Source organism: Scylla paramamosain, chromosome 11 (genome assembly GCF_035594125.1).
Source record: "Scylla paramamosain isolate STU-SP2022 chromosome 11, ASM3559412v1, whole genome shotgun sequence".
Lineage (NCBI taxonomy): Eukaryota > Metazoa > Arthropoda > Malacostraca > Decapoda > Portunidae > Scylla > Scylla paramamosain.
Window position 1 is genome coordinate 20,766,023 of NC_087161.1, and position 20,000 is coordinate 20,786,022.

General features: G+C 37.5%; 4 protein-coding genes and 1 long non-coding RNA gene across 7 annotated transcripts in view; 3 read left to right on the forward strand and 2 right to left on the reverse strand.

The window, feature by feature from the left end:
* LOC135105053 (uncharacterized) overlaps positions 1-2,267 on the forward strand; it is a 3,638-nt gene extending 1,371 nt beyond the window's left edge. The window contains exon 3 of the mRNA XM_064012976.1: positions 1,546-2,267. Coding sequence (XP_063869046.1) covers positions 1,546-1,757 — 212 coding nt within the window. The 3' untranslated portion in view covers positions 1,758-2,267. The remainder of the gene's footprint in view (positions 1-1,545) is intronic.
* LOC135105054 (protein scarlet-like) overlaps positions 1-6,600 on the reverse strand; it is a 23,088-nt gene extending 16,488 nt beyond the window's left edge. Inside the window, exon 1 of the mRNA XM_064012983.1 lies at positions 6,512-6,600. The gene's annotated coding sequence lies outside the window, so the exon portion shown is untranslated. The remainder of the gene's footprint in view (positions 1-6,511) is intronic.
* On the forward strand, positions 3,364-5,233 carry LOC135104632 (uncharacterized). The gene is made up of 2 exons (XM_064012164.1): positions 3,364-3,402; positions 3,884-5,233. Exons 1-2 carry the CDS (start codon positions 3,364-3,366, stop codon positions 5,231-5,233), a joined length of 1,389 nt encoding a protein of 462 aa, XP_063868234.1.
* LOC135105055 (uncharacterized) lies at positions 6,546-8,951 on the forward strand. 3 transcript variants are annotated; one of them, XR_010270683.1, is made up of 4 exons: positions 6,549-6,682; positions 6,820-7,360; positions 7,529-7,639; positions 8,161-8,951. It is a non-coding gene; the product is annotated as an uncharacterized LOC135105055 (long non-coding RNA). The 3 variants fall into 3 exon arrangements; XR_010270684.1 differs by having other exon boundaries at positions 6,820-6,953; XR_010270682.1 differs by lacking the exon at positions 6,820-7,360 and having other exon boundaries at positions 6,546-6,682.
* Positions 8,952-13,166: 4,215 nt separating this feature from the next.
* The window catches only part of LOC135105056 (uncharacterized), an 11,661-nt gene continuing 4,827 nt past the window's right edge, over positions 13,167-20,000 (reverse strand). The window contains exons 2-3 of the mRNA XM_064012984.1: positions 17,520-17,660; positions 13,167-15,409 (exon numbers count right to left, since the gene is read on the reverse strand). Coding sequence (XP_063869054.1) covers positions 15,332-15,409; positions 17,520-17,660 — 219 coding nt within the window. The 3' untranslated portion in view covers positions 13,167-15,331. The remainder of the gene's footprint in view (positions 15,410-17,519; positions 17,661-20,000) is intronic.

Genomic DNA, 20,000 nt, shown 5'->3' on the forward strand with positions numbered 1-20,000 from the left:
GTGTGTGTGTGTGTGTGTGTGTGTGTGTGTGTGTGTGTGTGTGTGTGTGTGTGTGTGTGTGTGTGTGTGTGTGTGTTAGTGTGTGTGTGTGTGTGTGTGTGTGTGTGTTAGTGTGTGTGTGTGTGTGTGTGTGTGTGTGTGTGTGTGTGTGTGTGTGTGTGTGTGTGTGTGTGTGTGTGTGTGTGTGTGTGTGTGTGTGTGTGTGTGTGTGTGTGTGTTTGTGTGTGTGTGTGTGTGTTTGTGTTTGTGTGTGTGTGCACAGACAGATGGAAGACACACAAATGGATAGATAGATAGAATACATAAATTGCTGCTATGGTAGATGGTCACTGTTCTCCTAAATCTATTAACAATGGTGTTCCTCAAGGTTCTGTCCTGTCACCCAGTCTCTTCCTATTATTTATCAATGATCTTCTAAACCAAACTTCTTGTCTTATCCACTCATACGCTCATGATACCACCCTGCATTTTTCCACGTCTTTTGGTAAACATCCAACCCTTCAGGAAAAAAACAACTCACGGAGGAAAGGCACAGAACGCCTGACTTCTGATCTCTCTAAAATTTCTGATTGGGGCAGAGCAAACTTGGATTGTTCAATGCCTCAAAAACTCAATTCCTCCATTTATCAACTCGACACAATCTTCCAGATAATTATCCCCTCTTCTTCAATGACACTCAAATGTCCCCCTTTTCTACACTGAACATCCTCGGTCTGTCCTTTACTTATAATCTAAACTGGAAACTTCACATCTCATCTTTAACTAAAACAGCTTCTATGAAGTTATGCATTCTGAGACGTCTCCGCCAGTTTTTCTCACCTTTTCAGCTGCTAACTCTGTACAGGGGCCTTATCCGTCCATGTACGGAGTATGCTTCATATGTCTGGTGGGGGGGGGTTTTCCACTCATACCGCTCTTCTAGACAGGGTGGAATCAAAAGCTTTTCGTCCCATTAACTCCTCTCCTGTAACTGACTGTCTTCAGCCTCTTTCTCATCGCCGCAATGTTGCATGGCTTGCTATCTTTTGTCTCTATTTTCATGCTAACTGTTGTTCTGCTCTTGCTAACTGCATGCCTCCCCTCCTCCCGCGGCCTCGCTGCACAAGACTTCCTTCTTTCTCTCACCCCTATTCTGTCCACCTATCTAATGCAAGATTTAACCAGCATTCTCAGTCATTCATCTCTTTCTCCGTTAAACTCTGTAATACCCTGCCTGCTTCTGTATTTCTACCTTCCTATGACTTGAACTTCAAAAGGGAGGTTTCAAGACACTTATCCTTCATTTTTTTTACTACCGCTTTGGACCGTATTCAGGGACTGGCATCTCAGTGGGCTTTTTTTTTTTTTTTTCAATGTTTTTCTGTTGCCCTTAGCCGGTGTCCCTCCTACATTAAAAAAAAAAAAAATAGATATAGGTATATAATTCTGTGTTTCTTCCTAGGTAATAAATCTTCATTTTAAACATAAATCCTAGTTAATAAATCTTCATTTTAAACCTAAATCATCCATGTGTGTGTATTGATGATGGTTCTTATTCTCACACAGATACTGCTGCTTCCAGCCAGACCTTATCGTTAGTGATGTCAGAGGGACCACCTGACGCTCGTTCGCTCACGCCTACACCAACACCGACACTCAAACAAGCGGCCTCATCATCTCTCGAACAAACGGCGCGGCATCATCAGTCCACCCACACGCCTCCGCACACAGCTGCACATCCACACACACATACAGTGGTCGCTACAACTCAACAGTAACATTCCCTTATTCCATTTAGCCTTCTAAGGTTCGTACTCGCTCAGGCGTAAAGGTTTTCCCTGATGAATGAGCAGATGCTGTTCTAAATTAAGAAGAGGACGTGGTGAGGCTGTGTGAAATATTAAATTAAATGATCCGTAGGCTGCCACTGAAAGGATTTAGTTGGCCATCATAAGTCCAGCGAATTACCCCGAAGACGGCAGGTGGATTGCACTGCCACAAGAACAACAAAATGGAAGCAGGATGAAACTGGTACCATTTAAAAGGTAAAACCGTCAAGTTTCCTTCTGTTAATTTTGGCAACCATCAACGACGCTGTGCTAGGTCGCTTTTGGCAAGAAATGAACTAGGTATCATTGGATGTGTCATGTAACCCGCGCCGCACACATTGAAAATCTGTAAAAAAAAAAGTTAAATAAAAATAATTTCTTGCATTTTTTAGCTCAGCTTTTTTTTTTTTTTTTTTTTAGTATAGAAACTTCTAAATATTAGCTTTCAGGAAATATAAATTGTGTTTTGATATCCTTCATAGTTATTAAGATATAAGGTGTCGTAATGTGACATATACTTTTGAAACACCCTGTACATTATAGAGAAAAGCTATTGAGAATAGTCAGTAGTAAGTTGTAGGTGATATTGAATATTCATTGAATAATAAATGAAATGTAAATAGAAAGTTCATATATATATATATATATATATATATATATATATATATATATATATATATATATATATATATATATATATATATATATATATATATATATATATATATATATATATATATATATATATATATATATATATATATATATATATATATATATATATGGAGCATTCCACCGCATATCTCCTGTTTCTTTGGTTAATTTATTTAATCTATCTGTATATTTATTTCATCACTCCTCATCACAACGATATAGATATCCATCCTTCTTCTTATGCTTTTTGTGGCTCTCTATCGATTTGTATCCTCCTATTCTTACTAATTGTCCTCTACTTTCTTCTTTCATTTGCACACCGCCTCAGCATAACCAACATAATACAGACCGAAGGGCATACTGTAATTCTAGCCATGCTGTGCAACATTATTTACTCTACGGTTTTCCATTTGCATACAAATATTAACAGGCTATCTAAATATATCTATCTACTTGTATATATATATATATATATATATATATATATATATATATATATATATATATATATATATATATATATATATATATATATATATATATATATATATATATATATATATATATATATATATATATATATATATATATATATATATATATATATATATATATATATATATATATATATATATATATATATATATATATATATATATATATATATATATATATATATATATATATATATATATATATATATGTATATATATATATATATATATATATATATATATATATATATATATATATATATATATATATATATATATATATATATATATATATATATATATATATATACAAGTAGATAGATATATTTAGATAGCCTGTGAATATTTGTATGCAAATGGAAAACCGTAGAGTAAATAATGTTGCACAGCATGGCTAGAATTACAGTATGCCCTTCGGTCTGTATTATGTTGGTTATGCTGAGGCGGTGTGCAAATGAAAGAAGAAAGTAGAGGACAATTAGTAAGAATAGGAGGATACAAATCGATAGAGAGCCACAAAAAGCATAAGAAGAAGGATGGATATCTATATCGTTATGATAAGGAGTGATAAAATAAATATACAGATAGATTAAATAAATTAACCAAAGAAACAGGAGATATGCGGTGGAATGCTCCACTCATGAGTCTGTGAATACATTTCATTGATACGGGTTGAGTTGAGAAGGAACACTCAGTGTAAAAGACCATACGAGCAGAGTTGGGAAAGAACGCTCAGACAATGTAAAATGAGAAATGCTACTTGTGGTGTGACTGCTGAGCACTGCGGTGCAACCCACGGCATGCAGCACCGAGGTGCAGACAGCGGCACGCAACACTGAGCTGCAGACAGCGGCAATCAACACTGAGGTGCAGACAGCAGCATGCAGCACTCTGGTGTAGACAGTGGTATGCAGCACTGAGGTGCAGACAACAGCACGCAGCACTGAGGTGCTGACAGTGGTATGCAGCACTGAAGTGCTGACAGTGGTATGCAGCACTGAGGTGCTGACAACGGCACGCAGCACTGAGGTGCAGACAACGGCACGTATCACTGAGATGCTGACAGAGATATGCAGCACTGAGGTGCAGACAGTGGTATGCAGCACTGAGGTGCTGACAGTTTTATGGAGCACTGAGATGCTGACAGTGGTATACAGCACTGAGGTGCTGACAGTGGTATGCAGCACTGAGGTGATGACAGTGGTATGCAGCACTGAGGTGCTGACAGTGGTATGCAGCACTGAGGTACTGACAGTAGTATGCAGCACTGAGGTGATGACAGTGGTATGCAGCACTGAGGTGATGACAGTGGTATGCAGCACTGAGGTGCTGACAATGGTATGCAGCACTGAGGTTCAGACATTAGTATGCAGCACTGAGATGATGACAGTGGTATGCAGCACTGAGGTGCTGACAGTGGTATGCAGCACTGAGGTGATGACAGTAGTATGCAGCACTGAGGTGATGACAGTGGTATGCAGCACTGATGTGCAGACAACAGCACACAGCACTGAGGTGCAGACAGTGGTATGCAGCACTGAGGTGCCAACAATTGCACGCAGCACTGAAGTTCAGACAACAGAACGCAACAATGAGGTGCTGACAGTGGCATGCAGCACTGAGGTGCTGACAGTGGCATGCAGCACTGAGGTGCAGACAACGACATGCAGCACTGAGGTGCAGACAATGACATGCAGCACTGAGGTGCAGACAACGACATGCAGCACTGAGGTGCAGACAACGACATGCAGCACTGAGGTGCAGACAACGACATGCAGCACTGAGGTGCAGACAACGACATGCAGCACTGAGGTGCAGACAACGACATGCAGCACTGAGGTGCAGACAACGACATGCAGCACTGAGGTGCAGACAATGACATGCAGCACTGAGGTGCAGACAACGACATGCAGCACTGAGGTGCAGACAACGACATGCAGCACTGATGTGCAGACAACGACATGCAGCACTGAGGTGCAGACAACGACATGCAGCACTGAGGTGCAGACAACGACATGCAGCACTGAGGTGCAGACAATGACACGCAGCACTGAGGTGCTGACAGTGGTATGCAGCACTGAGGTGCAGACAACGACATGCAGCACTGAGGTGCAGACAATGACATGCAGCACTGAGGTGCAGACAGTGACATGCAGCACTGAGGTGCAGACAATGACACGCACCACTGAGGTGCTGACAGTGGTATGCAGCACTGAGGTGCTGACAGTGGTATGCAGCACTGAGGTGCTGACAGTGGTATGCAGCACTGAGGTGTAGCCAGCGGCACGCAACACTGAGGTGCTGACAGTGGTATGCAGCACCTAAGTGATGACAGTGGTATACAGCACTGAGGTGCAGACAGCGGTACGCAGCACTGAGGTGCAGACAGCGGCGCGCAGCATTGAGGTGCAGGCAGCATTATGTAGCACGCAGCACTGGGGTGCAGGCAGCGGTATGCAACACGCAGCACTGAGATGCAGGCAGTGATATAAGGTACATGCAAAGTTTCCATTTATTTAGAAATAAACTACAATTCTGGTAAGTTTACTGAATTACTTTAGATATTTGGTTACTAAGCAAAAAATACGAAAAATTCCAGGTTATTTAGCATAAAAATACGAAAAAATTGGTATTTTGCAGAAACAGACAATCTACTCTGTTAGTTTACAAAATAGCAAAATGATCACACTAATTAGAGAGAGAGAGAGAGAGAGAGAGTGTGTGTGTGTGTATGTGTGTGTATCATTCACCTATGGTAGTCTACTGGTCACCCACGACGGAAAGAGTTCAGAGTTCATAATGACCGATTTATGGGTGGGACTGAGACCACTCACACCACACACCGGGACAATGAGGCCATAACCCCTCGGGTTACATCCCGCACCTACTTGCTTCTAGATGAAAAGGGGCCTCACATTAAGAGACTCGCTCTTTTGCCTGTGTGTGTGTGTGTGTGTGTGTGTGTGTGTGTTGCTTTGGCTGATCGAGCACTACTGAAGGTCAAACAAAGGATAGTATACTACTGGTTGTAATCAGCTGAACTATAGTTTTCTCTTAAGTGTGATGGATATTCATTGACCTTGATGTGATGGAGTCACACGACTCTGCAGGCCCGAGGCTGCAGAGGCTGCGTCCCGCCTTCTCAGCGTTACGGATCTTTGCACTGTGCTGTTGATTTGTGAGTAATATTCCAACTATGGATGGTGTTACCGCCGAGCGGGTGAAAGACCGCCGAGCGGATGAAAGTTGTTGTTGTTGAGCATGAATATGCTAAATAATATGATCTGTGTTATGAGAGTTGAAGTGAACTAGTATATGAAGCATGGGTAACACTACGGAAACTAAGTCATCAGAGTAGAGATTACAGAAACTGAATTCATTATAGTTAATCACAGTAGTGAAGATGTGTGAGAGGAACTAGCTGTGGAGAGCTTAGCTGCAGAGAGGTAGTTAGAGTTGTGTTTACGTGGTAAAGTTGATGACATGGCACGAAGGGTAGATAAGACACCGAGGGATCTCTGTAGAGGAATGAGTCACCCAGGAACTATTGCTGACCTAAGGGTAAGACGGGCAGGTGTGCCGAGGGCCAGCAGGAACGAAGCCCGGAGAGACAGATTCCTTTGTACCGCCACCGAGTTAGGGTGTGACTACTCAAGGAAAGATCGGAGTTCTGCAATACAGACGCAGGTGTTGCTTGGTGACAGGCCTCCTTAAGACCCCAAACACGTGAGTGCCACATCTGTATTACGAGAGGTTGATTGCCCTAATTAGCATAATCCATAATTAGTGATACGTTATGTTGATACAGTATGTAATAGTTTGTAGTGCTACGAACGTCTTATGTTTATTATGTATGTCTTCAGGTTTGACCGAATGCAATAAACGATTCGCGTCACCGTGTGGGTCTAAAATCCTTTAGCTGCCTCCGGGGAGCTACTGATGGAATTAAAGAAAAGCACTGACTTAGCGCTGGCTGAAGAACAGGAAAAGAAATCATGTAATGTATCGGGCTTGGTGAAAAAGCGTGAACACTAGAGAATTGTTAATCGAATGAAAGAACTTGAAAAATCTGAAGTGAAGAATAAAAAATATTATCAGCCTTTATAAAAATATGATATAATGGAAGGCCCAACAGCTCAAAAGTTTGTTAAAAGATAACCTGAGTTTAGTTATGCTTGTGCTGAATATCTGCTTGATACAAAGCTACCCATCTTGCTAACGGACATGGGGAGAAGGAATATTCTTTTTAAAGTCTTAACTGAAAGATATGCAAATAAAGCTACAGATAGAATAAAAGTATACCTGTAGTTCTGTGAAGAATGTCAAATAAAAAAAAAAAGTGTCCGGAAGTCTTTGGGTTTGGTCAAGCCAATCCTCTTGCACATCAAAAATTCAAGGTGCCAGGTATGGAAAATACATCATCATCATCATCATCGTCATCATCATCATCATTATTATTATCATTATTGTCATTATCATTATATCAGTGGTACTGAATAGTGAATAATGAAATTGATTATTAAGATAAAAAGAATTAAATAGTATTAGTAAATTAGTGTTTGTATATTGCAGGTCACCTTGTTTGACATGCAGAGTAAGACGTGGAGTATCGGTTCATCTTGAATTATCGAGATCACATGACAAACTTCGTATGCCTTCAGTGTCTTCTGGAGACGAAGACTGGTGAGGAGGTCGCTTACTACTTGGTGGACATGTTCTGGGACAAAGGTGTTCCTCATATACTATAGTCTGGCAATGGTCGAGAGTTTTCCAAGAAGACAGGTTCAGCTTTGTTTGGGAGTCTACTGTATAATCATAATTGATAAATATAAACAAATGAATCGATCAATGAAAGTTTTTGCCTTGTAATCGACGTTCATTACAAGTAGTCGATTACGCCCGCCACAAAAAATATCAGCCTATTCAGATTTTAATGCTCTCCTTTACTTTTTTTTTATTTAGTTAATTACAGAAGTCTTCGTCCTGGGGCCAGTGCAAATCATATATTGTGTATTTTTATTTTCTTAATTTTCCTTTATTTTGTTATAAGTTAGCATTACGTATTCTCGTATCCATTATATTTTTTTTTAATTATATATATTTTATGGTATAATTGTGAATATTAAGAGTCTTAATATTGGTGCCCTGTATGCCTATTACGTATGGTAACCCTGGCCCACAGTAGAGCTTTTTGTTCCCTGCAGTAGGGAAGGAGCACGCCCAGCCACCCACTCCACTGAGGTCACCGCTGGGATGGAAATGAGGCATATTTATTCAAGAGGAAAATATATGAATAGCAGGCGAGAGAAGAATGAAGAGCACGGCAGGACTATCCTCTGTCATTCCCATTGAAAACGCAAGTTGGTCTTACTTTTTATAAGATCATTGAACATGTTGTGACTGGAAATTACTGCTTTTACAGTGCCAGTGTGAAAGAGATGCAGGTATATGTGTGACAGGTGAGAGAGAGAGAGAGAGAGAGAGAGAGAGAGAGAGAGAGAGAGAGAGAGAGAGAGAGAGAGAGAGAGAGAGAGAGAGAGAGAGAGAGAGAGAGAGAGAATCTTTGCCTTATCTTGATTCATTTTTATTTTGTAGCTGATTAAGCATTATTTCCACTATAGAAATATGATTAGAATAGGAGGAAAGTAATAGCCTTGCCTGTCCCCTTCCTCCTGTCCATCCAGGCAGATGATCCTCATTGTCAACCACTTAGTATTGTCCCCCCCCCTCTCTCTCTCTCTCTCTCTCTCTCTCTCTCTCTCTCTCTCTCTCTCTCTCTCTCTCTCTCTCTCTCTCTCTCTCTCTCTCTCTCTCTCAAGATTTTCAAGATTCGCCGGAAGAGGATGGGGAGGTACATGTAATTGTAACAGCTGAGGTGTGGAGCTGGTGATAGACTACATGACAGGTTTGCTATACATTAAGATGGGAAAAATACTGTGGCAAAACTAAGTTTCCGAAAAGATTCCAGAATCGGAGATAAATGTAGAGTAACATTCATTGTGATTTTTTTTCCCTCATGTAAAGGAGACTAGGCAAAGATTACGAGAAAAAAAAAAGAGAGAAAAACCTAATTCCTTAACTAAACATCCTACAAAGAGTGTATATATATATATATATATATATATATATATATATATATATATATATATATATATATATATATATATATATATATATATATATATATATATATATATATATATATATATATATATATATATATATATATATATATATATATATATATTATATATATATATATTTTTTTTTTTTTTTTATGTATGAGTGACACTGGCTAAGGGCAACAAAAATCTAATAAAAAAAAAATGCCCACTGAAATGCCAGTCCCATAAAAGGGTCAAAGCAGTGGTCAAAAATTGATGGATAAGTGTCTTGAAACCTCCCTCTTGAAGGAATTCAAGTCATAGGAAGGTGGAAATACAGAAGCAGGCAGGGAGTTCCAGAGTTTACCAGAGAAAGGGATGAATGATTGAGAATATTGGTTAACTCTTGTGTTAGAGAGGTGGACAGAATAGGGGTGAGAGAAAGAAGAAAGTCTTGTGCAGCGAGGCCGCGGAAGGAGGGGAGGCATGCAGTTAGCAAGATCAGAAGAGCAGTTAGCATGAAAATAGCGGTAGAAGACAGCTAGATATGCAACATTGCGGCGGTGAGAGAGAGGCTGAAGACAGTCAGTTAGAGGAGAGGAGTTGATGAGACGAAAAGCTTTTGATTCCACCCTGTCTAGAAGAGCAGTATGAGTGGAACCCCCCCAGACATGTGAAGCATACTCCATACATGGACGGATAAGGCCCTTGTATAGAGTTAACAGCTGGGGGGGTGAGAAAAACTGGCGGAGACGTCTCAGAACACCTAACTTCATAGAAGCTGTTTTAGCTAGAGATGAGATGTGAAGTTTCCAGTTCAGATTATAAGAAAAGAACAGACCGAGGATGTTCAGTGTAGAAGAGGGGGACAGTTGAGTGTCATTGAAGAAGAGGGGATAGTTGTCTGGAAGGTTGTGTCGAGTTGATAGATGGAGGAATTGAGTTTTTGAGGCATTGAACAATACCAAGTTTGCTCTGCCCCATTCAGAAATTTTAGAAAGATCAGAAGTCAGGCGTTCTGTGGCTTCCCTGCGTGAACTGTTTACCTCCTGAAGGGTTGGACGTCTATGAAAAGACGTGGAAAAGTGCAGGATGGTATCATCAGCGTAGGAGTGGATAGGACAAGAAGTTTGGTTTAGAAGATCATTAATGAATAATAAGAAGAGAGTGGGTGACAGGACAGAACCCTGAGGAACACCACTGTTAATAGATTTAGGAGAAGAACAGTGACCGTCTACCACAGCAGCAATAGAACGGTCAGAAAGGAAACTTGAGATGAAGTTACAGAGAGAAGGATAGAAACCGTAGGAGGGTAGTTTGGAAATCAAAGCTTCAAAGCTTTGCTTTGATTTCCAGCTTTCATATATATATATATATATATATATATATATATATATATATATATATATATATATATATATATATATATATATATATATATATATATATATATATATATATATATATATATATATATATATATATATATATATATATATATATATATATATATATATATGTGTGTGTGTGTATGCGTGTGTGTGTGTGTGTTTGTGTATATGTGTGTGTTAATGGTTGTATTGTGCGCAGATGTGCTGTTAGACCACCACCATCATGTTGTTAGTGCATTGTCAAAGGGCTAAATTTGATGAAGTGAGATCGGTAAGAAGTCCTCACTTCCATTTTTATTAAATCTTTATCGGGGTTGTTACCTTCGTATACAGACAAATATCTTACAGAGTTTGAGTTACACTCTGGGAATGTTGAGAGAAGGGTGACCACCTGTTCCTTAAAATACGAAATAGTTCGATGTTGAAGAGGAAATTTTAGCGTTCTGTTTTGTCATTTGTTCCGTATTTGACTGTCTCATATCTGAAGGGTCGTGCGGAAGACATTCAAATTATATTTCTACATTACAAATAGCGCTTTTTTTTTTTTCTTTTTTTATAGCACGAAAGATTCTCTTGTCAAACATGTGTCAGATACGCGTCGCGATGTAACTCACCTCCATATATATATATATATATATATATATATATATATATATATATATATATATATATATATATATATATATATATATATATATATATATATATATATATATATATATATTCATATATTATTATTATTTTGTTATTGTTGTTGTTGCAAGATCTTAAGTTTGTCCTAAACAAGATCCATTGATCTGTAGCAGATCAAAAAGCATATCTCTTAAGAGAAGATTGCCACATAATTGACATAAATGTGAAGGTCTTCATTACATTGAAGGCTTCCTTCACATGTGGCATTCTTTTCCTTAGACATTTTAATTTGCAAGTGGGAGGGTCCCAACCACATCTTGCTTCAGTAGTGGCTAATTAGACTGCAAAAAAAAAGGTAATATTTTTTGTGCCTGTTCTCTGCATGTTAGTCATTCACTGAAGTGATAATCCAGAGGAACTGCTAGTCTCTAAAAAACTGTTTGCATGAGAGGACTAATGGGTGGAGATAGTATTACACCAGGGGGGTTCTTTTGTCTCAAAAACAGGTATGTCTTTCATCAAATCCAGTGTCTTGTCACTATTTGTCAATTGGTCTGAGAGGCCTTATGAACCTCCTTAGATACCTAAACAGACAATAGTAGAAGTAAAACACTTCACTACTGACCCCATGCCTGTAGTGCTTTTTTTTTATTATTATTAAAAGGGGGAGAAGAAGAAGAAAGCTTGCTAGGGGAAAGTGGGTGGGAAGAGAAGGGGTGAAATAAAGTAAAAGAAAAAATAGATAGTGGGCTTGACCACTTTGCTAATTTCTATTTTTATTTTTGGTTGTATTTTTCATTTAACTATAGTCTTGAGGTATATTGTTATTTCAGAACAGTTAACACATACACCTCACTCACACACTCACTCGTATCACAAATGCATAGGTAGAACCGCAGCTCTCCCTAAAACGCAGACTCTCAAGGGAGGTATATCTATCATAATACCAGAGAGAGAGAGAGAGAGAGAAAACTTATAAATTGCCCCTTCTTATCTTACTGTAACAACCTTCCCTTGGAGAAACACAACTAAGCCTTAATGATTTAAACCACCATGTGCTGTGACCCCGAGATGAGTACTAACTCTGAATTAAGTTCAGCTTATACAGAAATATACAATATCTACCTTATGTTCCTTGAAAATTAACAAACATTTTTTTTAATGAAAAACAAAAGTTGGTACATAAGATATTTTACATTGTTTATAGAAGACATAGCAAAGTTGTAATAGTAAGGTGATAGATCAAGTTTGATAATACATGGAAACAAACATAGAGTTGGGTGGATAGGATATTTAGGAATTAACAAATTATGTCAAAAGTTAGAATAAGGGATAAAGATCACCTGTAGTGCAGTGCCCTGTCACTTTTAATTAATAGATGTGTAAAACAAGTCACTGAGGCAGTGGGTATACTCAAAGGAAACATGAGGCCTCCATCAGAGGCCAGAAATTAAGTTGGTAAATAATTCATGTCCAACAATTTATGAATGTATGACGATGAAACTTATTGATTTTATATTCCTTTACATATTTTTTTATTTTTTTTTTTTTTTTAATATAAGGGTATGTTTATTGGTCACTAGGACATGTTTTATGGAAGAAATCTAAGATCTTATAACATCACCTGATAATTCATGAAGCTAAGATTAAAATTTTGTGGGGTAGTGTATATACTGCATCAAATATACATTTGCCAAGAGTGAATTAAACATTTATATATATATATATATATATATATATATATATATATATATATATATATATATATATATATATATATATATATATATATATATATATATATATATATATATATATATATATATATATATATATTCATTAATTTGAAGGGGTTCATAGAGCAGCAGCAGAAATAGACATAATGATGCACATTAGGATTGTCAGTACATGATTTTTATTTAAAGTTGATGAGTGTAGACAACTGTATACTTTCTAGCTGCTAGTACAAAGCTACTGAAAAAATGTGGAGATAGGTAAGTAGGTGTAACTATGCATTTTTACAACTATTAATACACAGTTCTGAGTGTATTAATGCTAGAGGTTTGCTCAATTACAAACTAGTAACTGTTACTTGTACATTTATTGGTTAATGTTAAAGTTGAGATCAAGAGGGAGAAGCATACTCGTACAAGGAAACATCTCACTGCCTTTATATAGTGCCATACACCATGGTACTCTAGTCAGAGAGGGGAACATGCAAGACCCACCGCAGTTTGTCTTGCATGTTGATGACCTTCAGCTGCAACAAATAGACTAAGATCACCTAGGGATTGGTCTGAATACAGTGTTAGCTTGTGTTGCCTTATACTGAGAACAGTATTACCTCATCACTTCACTTACATGTGGGTATTAAGGAACTAAAGTTTGTCACTATGCCTGGCTCAAAAGAAATATTGGTTTAGCTCATATTCTCTGCCATACAAGTGTTTTTTCTTTGAAGAAAATAGTATGGTTTACATAGACCTATTACCACACATTAATGACTTGTCCAAGCCACAACCAGTAAGATTTGTCTATAGTGTAAATAATTGTACCTGACATTTCAATGATAATCATGTAATATAAATATTTTACACCAGTATTGGGTCAAGGGATATGGTTTTTATCATTTAGTAGTTGCTGTCACAGTAATTTTGTTTCATGAAGATATGCAAACATGGTAACACTGTCACAAGTATTCCTGTCTTGTTTTAAAACATTGCAAGTTGACTTTGTATTCCTCATAAAAGTCATATTTACTTATAAAGTGCTGGATTATTTACATACAAATAAATCAGTATCTTACAAAATAATTAAAGAAAGGCTTTGGTAGGAATGCAAAGTTGATTTGTTGCACACTGATAAAAAAAAACAATAATAACAGGAATATTTAAGCCAATTGACTGATGAAAGCACAACAATGTTATCATGTCCACATTTACTCAAGTAATAAAACTGATGGAAAAAAATATTGAAACTGAATACTATCAAATTTATAGGTTATCTGCAAACATTGGGAGCAAATCATGATTATAATTATGTTTGCATATTCACAAGTCAAATTAACAAGGATGTTCATACACCTTGACCAAATTGATGGCAGCAGTCTTCAGACATCCTGGCATATATATTTAGTGAAGATAGTGCTGCAGAGTGTATTTACCTAGTTGTATTTACTTAGCTGTAGTTAACAGGGCCTGAGTTACACTTATGTGCCCATCTCCATATCTACACAAGTCTATTTTTTCCTACAGTTTGTGCACACTTGTTGCCAAAGCTATCTCTTCTTTTAGTCCATTCCAAACTTCAATATGTCTTTGTGGAAAACTAGTCTTTGTGTTGCTGTCTTCCTTTCCTCATCTAGTTAGTAAGAGTGTCCCCTTCTAATTTCATGATTGCTTGTCTCTTTTAGTAACAGTTTATTAATATTTACCAACTTGTAGATAGTTATCAACTGTCCTCTGTTTCTCCTTTGTTCCATTGTTGGCAAACCTATTTTTTCTAATCTTTCTTCATAACTTAATTTCTCAAGTTCTGGCACCATTTTTGTTGCTATTCTTTGTGTTCTTTTAAGCTTGTTTACATGCTTCTTCTTGTATGGAGACCACACAACTGCTGCATATTCTAATCTAGGTCTTATTATTATAGTGATTATTTTTCTCATCAGATTTTTTTTGTCTATGTGGTGAAAAGCTGCATGTGTGTGTGTGTGTGTGTGTGTGTGTGTGTGTGTGTGTGTGTGTGTGTGTGTGTGTGTGTGTGTGTGTGTGTGTGTGTGTGTGTGTGTGTGTGTAGACATTTCTTTTTAGAGTTTATTTGACAGCAAGCCTTGGTTTTTGCCAAGTTATTTTCACAAGTGATCCATTTTATTGTAATCAGCTCAGTATTTGCAGTGTTGTTCAAATTATATTTCTTATGCACTATTTTGTTAGCTATCTTTATATAAGATTTCCTGCTTGAGTTCACTGTTCTTGCTTCACTTTGTAATTTGGCTACATTTGCTCTTCTTCCATTGTAGAGAAGATCTTCTCATAAGGTTCTCTCAGACTGGTCTTCACTGTTCATGAAGATGATCATTTTTAATTAAAACTGGTAACTATATTGGAATGGTTATGATGTCAAAGTCATCTCTGCTATGCAAATGGATACTGCTTTGTCTTTCCTTGCATGATCTTGACATAATTATGTACCATTGGGTTCTGTGGTTGTCCTGTGGGATTCCTTTAGGGATAGATACTGATGGTGACTTAGAAGCAGGACACAGCATTGAAGTAGCACCTCCAGTACAGCCGCCCATCACCATTACCACGGCGCTGCAGATCGAGCTGAGGCAGAGATAGATAAAGAGATTTTTTTCATGTTTTCCAGGCTAATAAATGTATAAAATCTTATTTCCAAGCTTGAACCACTAAAAGGGTAAAGTGCAGGTATGGGCAGGTACATTTGTCATGAAGCTCTATATCTAAGGACATGGTAATGTACTATGTATATGCCTCATTTTTTATTAACTTTTATTCTTAAATTTTTTTTTTTTTTTTTTTTTTTGCATATCTCATGAGAAAACTAGCAGACTAAAGAAACAGAAAACATGAATCAAAGTTATACTTTAAACTTTTCAGGATTACTTAAAGACAAGTGGAATGCTTCAACAAATTTTTCATGACAGACCGTGCATTAAAGATGTTATTACTGTTTATCTGTAAATGGACATTATTATTATTAGTTCACATTGTAAATAACCTTTGTTCTGAGTGTCCCTCAAATAAAAAAAACTTATGAAAAGTTGAAAGTTTAATTATATCATTCAGGAGGATCATCAATAATTTTTCAGTGATATATGTGACATGGTTGTCATTCTTTAATAATTGCCTGTTCCAAAGATGGCTGTGAGAAAGTTTTACAGGGCAGCAGTGGACTTCCTCACTAATTAACAACTTGGAAATATTTTTGGACAATTGTGACCACTGCAAGCTCAGGAGAACAGGAATTTCATGCTGTGGTTATATAAGTAAAAAATATGTTCAGTGGCTGGTTGGGATGAGACACTTCTTTGTTCCATTACCAAAGCCAACATGTCTCCTCACACTAAAACTTCCCACATACAGCCCCACCATGATTTGTACTCCATGGATTTCTCTGTCACCCACAACAAATCTAAGAGGTGTTCACACAAAACAACAGATTTATGTCAAGTGTAAATATTATGGAGACATGCAGATTCCCAAGAGCCATCGACAGGACTACCTTACCATTCACCACCCAGGCAGCTCTGAGTGCTCCTAATAATTGGACTTACTGACACTAAGCTAAACTCAGTGTCAGTCATCACTCGTTCACAGAAATCCAACTGTCTTTAAGCCACTACCCACGTAAATCCTATCATCACTTGGTCAATAGAATGATAGATAAGGTCCTCAGCCACACATCATTGTTGCCTCTTAAGGAGAATATAAAAGATGGAGAAAGAATACACAAGATGGCATATGGTATGTTAGCAGACACCAATCCTCACTTATTGTAGGGACCAGCCACCATCTTTTATATAATTCAAGCCAGTGTATTATTATTGAAGAGTTTGGTGTGAGATAAGTAACTGTGAAATTGATGTTCTCCTTGCTTCCACAAGAAAAAAGTAATATTGGCTTACTGTGTGCAAGGAATCTCCAGTAGCTGGGTAAAACAATCAATATTTACTTTCCAAGATGAATAAGGATGCTACTTTTATAATTATGGTCTGGAATACCATGCAACTGCTATCCTTAGAAAGAAAGAAAAAAAAGCTAGCATTTAGACACACACACACACACACACACACACACACACACACACACACACACACATATGCACACATGCACACACACAAAAAAAAAAGATGTCTTGAAAGGAGACATAAAACTGAGCATCATATTGGTTTATGACAAAGCTGCTTCAGCATATGTGCTAGCTAGTTCATGCTGAGGGTTTTAATGTTCCATTGAGACAGCCTTGAACACTTAGGATTACTACTTATATGTATTTGTGAGCATGGAGTAACACTTGTTTGCAAAGGCTGATCAATGAGTAGCTGCTAGCAGTGGCAGTTCTAAGAAAGTTCATAAAATTATATCCTATACATGCCATTACAGTCAACAGAGTACTGTTCTAGTGACATTTTCATATCAAGATAAAAGACCATTCTCTTAGTACATAAATAAACAATATCTTACAAATGTCCTCTAACTTCACTAACTTGTCAAGTCAATCAGCAAAGAAACAAATGAGTGGGGAGATTATTATACAGAGCAAGTGTTATATAAAGCAAATAACTAGGAAATGGATGACAATGATCTAGACAGGCAAACAGATATGTACTAAACAAGTAATATCATGCAGGCAGGTAAGTAGGTAAGCAAGAAGGTAAGTACCTATATAACACTGCTAACTGGAGGGACTTACAGGTCCTGTATAAGAAGATGTTCTGGGGGGCAGAGGAGCAGACTGTGGGTGGGATGGGGAGGAAGGCTCATCCAAGGCTTTCTGCAGAGCAAACATCAACTTGTCCAAAACTATGGCAGCACGCTTCCGTGGTTCCTGCACCTGTGAGGGGAGTGGAGAGAAGGTGTCTTTTTGCCTTTATATTAGTCCCATGTTTTTCCATCTCTCTCTCTCTCTCTCTCTCTCTCTCTCTCTCTCTCTCTCTCTCTCTCTCTCTCTCTCTCTCTCTCTCTCTCTCTCTCTCTCTCTCTCTCTCTCTCTCTCTCTCTCTCTCTCTCTCTCTCTCTCTCTCTCTCTCTCTCTCTCTCTCTCTCTCTCTCTCTCTCTCTCTCTCTCTCTCTCTCTCTCTCTCTCTCTCTTTAAGGAGTGGATCCACTTTCAGATTTCATCCTAGGGTGGGATACCCCTGGGGTGTAAAGTGTGGCACTTGGTGGCACCAGCACAGCAGTACCACATAAGGCCATCAACACATAACCCCAGGGGTCATGGATGGACATGCCCTTGCTTCATGGTCGTGGTGGTGGTGATGATGGTTTAAAAGCAAGATTAGTTTTGGTAATAGAAGCTTAGCATTAATGGTAGCCTTGTGAAAAACCTGGTTTTTGGTGGTGCCAATTTGGTAATCATTACTAATTATTAATGAGTAGTAATAATTCTTAAATGATGCTACAAAAATCATATAAGTGAAAACTAAGTAAAAGTGTGAAAAAAAATCAGATTTATGGAATATATTACTAAAAAAGTTGTGTGGCAACATTCACACTTTCAAAGAAAATATTATAAAACACAATTAAAAGAGAGGACACAATGAAGGCAACTCATTCTATAGAAACACAAGCATGTACATGCATCCTTGAAGAAAGAGATTTGAGTGTGCAGTGCATTAAGATCTCATCTCAGTCCATAGTTATGAACTCTGAGCTCTCAACACCATAGTGAATTCCACTTGCAGCTTTATTTCCTCCATAATGGTGGATCCTATTCAGGAAAGAAATAGTTGGCATTGATCCATATCTGAATAAAAGTCTTTGATAAGGTAACACTCATAGGATAAGACTACAAATAGTAGTGAGACTGAAAAAAAAATTTCTGGGAATGCATTATATATATATATATATATATATATATATATATATATATATATATATATATATATATATATATATATATATATATATATATATATATATATATATATATATATATATATATATATATATATATATATATATGAGAGAGAGAGAGAGAGAGAGAGAGAGAGAGAGAGAGAGAGAGAGAGAGAGAGAGAGAGAGAGAGATGACAAGAATAACAGGTGTGTGTGTGTGTGTGTGTGTGTGTGTGTGTGTGTAAGATGCAAAGTAAGACAATAAGCAAAATAACAAAGGAGAGAGAGAACAAGCAATAATAATTTGGGGTGACCTTATCACTGCAGAAGCGAAGCGCATTAATTAACAAATAACAGCTGAAACTCAATTCACTGCGAAATATAACAGTGGCCTTTGTATACTTGAACGAGAAAGATAATTGTAACAATGGTACACCCAAGACTAGAATATTCAGCAGTGGCATGGTCACTTCAGAAGAGAGAGAGAGAGAGAGAGAGAGAGAGAGAGAGAGAGAGAGAGAGAGAGAGAGAGAGAGAGAGGAGGGGGGGGGGCTCCGAACTCTACAGAAGAAAAGGGAGAGAGTAGACAGTTGCGGTGTACAGAGTGCTGAGCAGGATGGAACAACTATGGAGTGTGGGTTGTGGGTGTGGAACGAAAGTTGAACAAAAGGACATGGAAGGAAATTAAAAGTAACCACTTGCAGAAAACAGAAAGGAGTCAAGCTTCTCTCATGTAAGTACAGAAGCATGGTACGGAATGGAGGATGAAGTGGTCTATGCATATAACGTCTGGGCTTTAAGTTTTTCATTGGCCCTTTAAAAAAAAAAAAAAAAAAAAATATATATATATATATATATATATATATATATATATATATATATATATATATATATATATATATATATATATATATATATATATATATATATATATATATATTATACAGGAGACAAGAATTTTCTTCTTTCGGCTGCTCTCATTAGGGGTCGCCACAGCGGATCATCCTTCTCCCGTCTTCTGCGCCTTCCTCTGTCACACCCACCGCACAAAGGAATTCTCATTAACCATTTTTTTTTTTTTTATCCCCACACATATAAAGGGAATGAAAAATTTTATTCCTCACATTTCTATTCCTTCCTTCCTTCATTTACTATTAGGAGTGTGACGATGAGATGACTGATAGTGATGGGAGTGATGAACGGTGTAGGGCTGATGAAAGTGGTGCCAAGAGGTGATGAAAGGTGATAATGGTGAAAGATTGCTGCTGGAGCGGTGATGCGAGTTACGAGTTAAGTGAGGTGATGGTGATGGTGTTAGAGGTGACAGAAGGGAAAT